General features: G+C 47.4%; 1 protein-coding gene across 1 annotated transcript in view; it reads right to left on the reverse strand.

The window, feature by feature from the left end:
* Positions 1 to 2,500, reverse strand: part of LOC119583677 (E3 ubiquitin-protein ligase arkadia-A-like) — a gene marked incomplete in the record, with an annotated part of 13,570 nt that overhangs the window by 399 nt on the left and 10,671 nt on the right. The window contains 2 exon segments of the mRNA XM_037932279.1: positions 53 to 151; positions 459 to 2,409. Of these exon segments, the coding sequence (XP_037788207.1) occupies positions 53 to 151; positions 459 to 2,409 (2,050 nt within the window).

Genomic DNA, 2,500 nt, shown 5'->3' on the forward strand with positions numbered 1-2,500 from the left:
GGGCATAACATGCTGTGATCCCCATAGTGAATTAACTGGAAGTGCACTAGATGCAGCTGCAGCTGCTGCTGCTGCTGCTGCTGCTGGCATAGACATGTGGGCTGGAGGCACTGTACCTCCATATATGTGGTTCAGTAATCCGCCACCCTCTCTGTTAGCAAAATATATGAATATAAATATATGCATATTCACACATGTATATATATATATAAATAAAATACACACACACACACACACACACACACACACACACACACACACACACACATACATACATATATATATATATATATATATATATATATATATATATATATATATATATATATATATATATCTGAATATACTATATTAGTTAGCAAAACAAGATCCATACTTAAATGATAAATTCTTCTTGTAGTATGTATAACAGCCTCTCTGAATAAGGTCAAGTATTTTGTGTAGAAAATAACACTTACCCATGTGTTTGTGCACTGTGCATAAGCACATCCAATCCAGGGTGATGGTGGAGATGAGGTGGTGGGATGTGGGTAGGATTGTGGCCAGCATTTGGCGCTGCCTGGATTTCCATGGGCTGAGGAACAGAGGGGGAACTTGTTTGGGGAGGTGCCTGTTGCTCACTACTGGCCGAGGTAGTTGATGGCTGGGAGGAGGTGGCTTGGTGAGCTGTGCTATGGGGTGCTAGTGTGGTGGCCGTGGCCCCTGCATGAGTATGCTGGACCATCTCAGGTAATAAGCCTCCTGGTTGGACAAGGGTATCTCTTAAACGTGGGTCCATGCGACGTCGCTGCATTTCTTGATATCGCTGTTGACTGTGCCATATCCTCTGATGCATTGGATTTAATCTTGATAGAGAGGGGTGTGTTGGGTAATTAGCTGTTGAAGCTAAACTGGTTGGTGGATAGGGTGGGAACAAGGGATGGGCTGGTAGAGCAGAATAATACATTGGAGAGTCTGGAGGATAATAGTGGTGGTGGTGATGGTGGTGACTTTGACCAGGAGGCAGACTGTGGTGGTGGTGGTGATGGTGGTGGTGGGGAGAGTGATGAGGATATACACAGGCCCCATAGCAGCTGCCATGGTGGTCTACTGTAAAACTTGCTGCACCGCTGGCACTAAGTCCTATAGACCCTAATGTTGGTCCACGAGCACAAGAACAGGTGTTGGTAGCTTGACTTGCATCTGCATTATGGTGGCCTCTACACACTCCAGGTCCACTTGTTGTTCCTGTGCTGGCTGCATTGGTGCTTACTGGTAATCGTCCTACAATGGGTGACATTCCATAACCACTAGAAGAAGCCACAGCACAAGAGGAAGTGGGGGCCTGATGAGAGGCTGCACTTGATGGAAGAGTTGGGCCTGCACTAGCAACCAAAACCTCATCATCACTTTCATTTGTCAGATCCACCACATCTACTGCACGACTGCCTCTAGCCCCACGTTGTACACTCACTACCTCTATACATGAATCAGTGTCTGAATCAGAATCAGAGGATGAAACCCAATCTAGTTGTAAATCTGGTGCACTTGGTCCATCATCTATCTTGTTATGCCGGCCTCCCCTGGCACCACTAGAGGACATTTCTCCATCTTCATCCTCACTATCATCATCATGCTGGAGTGCATGAGCACTGACCCAACCACCTCGTCGTGGCTCCATCCTGCCTCTTTGTGTCTTTCCCCGACTCCCTTCGGCACCAGCACTATGGACACGCTTTCTTCGAACTTCACCATCTCCACCCTCACAGCTACTATTCCCTCCCGAGGAAGAACCAGAGCTTGAACTGCTGCTACTACTACTGCTGCTACTGCTGCTGCTACTGCTGCTGCTGCTCCCTGTTCCAAGGCTTCCACTATGGCTGCCACTGCTACTGCTTGCATCTCCTCCTAATGCTACATCACTAAGTAGACTAAGGGGATTGGCTGCAGCTTGAGAATAATCCTGGCTGTCAGAATAATCAGAGGCAGTGCCATAGGTTCCTGCTGTTGCACCACTAAAGTTCAGGCCTGCAGGATTGCTACTGAAGTCCATGGCAGGTGGTGCTTCCCCATAGGTCAAAGGCGTGTGAGTGGTGTCAACATAAGCATTTGTCTCAACTTTGGATGGAGTGGGTGGGCCTGCAGGTAATGCTGAACCAGTTCCAGCTGTGGCATACTGGGGAGGAGTGGCACCTCCCAAACCACCTAGTATTTCGTAATATCCATCCCCTGGTACGTAGGGCTGTGGACCATTGTAATAAGCTCCACTGCCGGATGGAGGAGAAACGTCATCCATAGCCTGTGGGTGTTGAGGAGGGAGGCTGGGGAAGAAAGCCCCCTCAGTATTGCGTGAGTCTCCACGATCTAACTTCACTGCCTCAGAATTACACTGCTGTGTTCCAGTCTCTCTGCTGCACCCAACCTCAACCTCTGAAAAGAGACAGAATTAATACAAAACATTATCAAATCAAAATAAATGACTAACAACATCTCAATATACAAATACACACAAACAGGAAAG

This window comes from Penaeus monodon, chromosome 17, assembly GCF_015228065.2.
Source record: "Penaeus monodon isolate SGIC_2016 chromosome 17, NSTDA_Pmon_1, whole genome shotgun sequence".
Taxonomy (NCBI): domain Eukaryota; kingdom Metazoa; phylum Arthropoda; class Malacostraca; order Decapoda; family Penaeidae; genus Penaeus; species Penaeus monodon.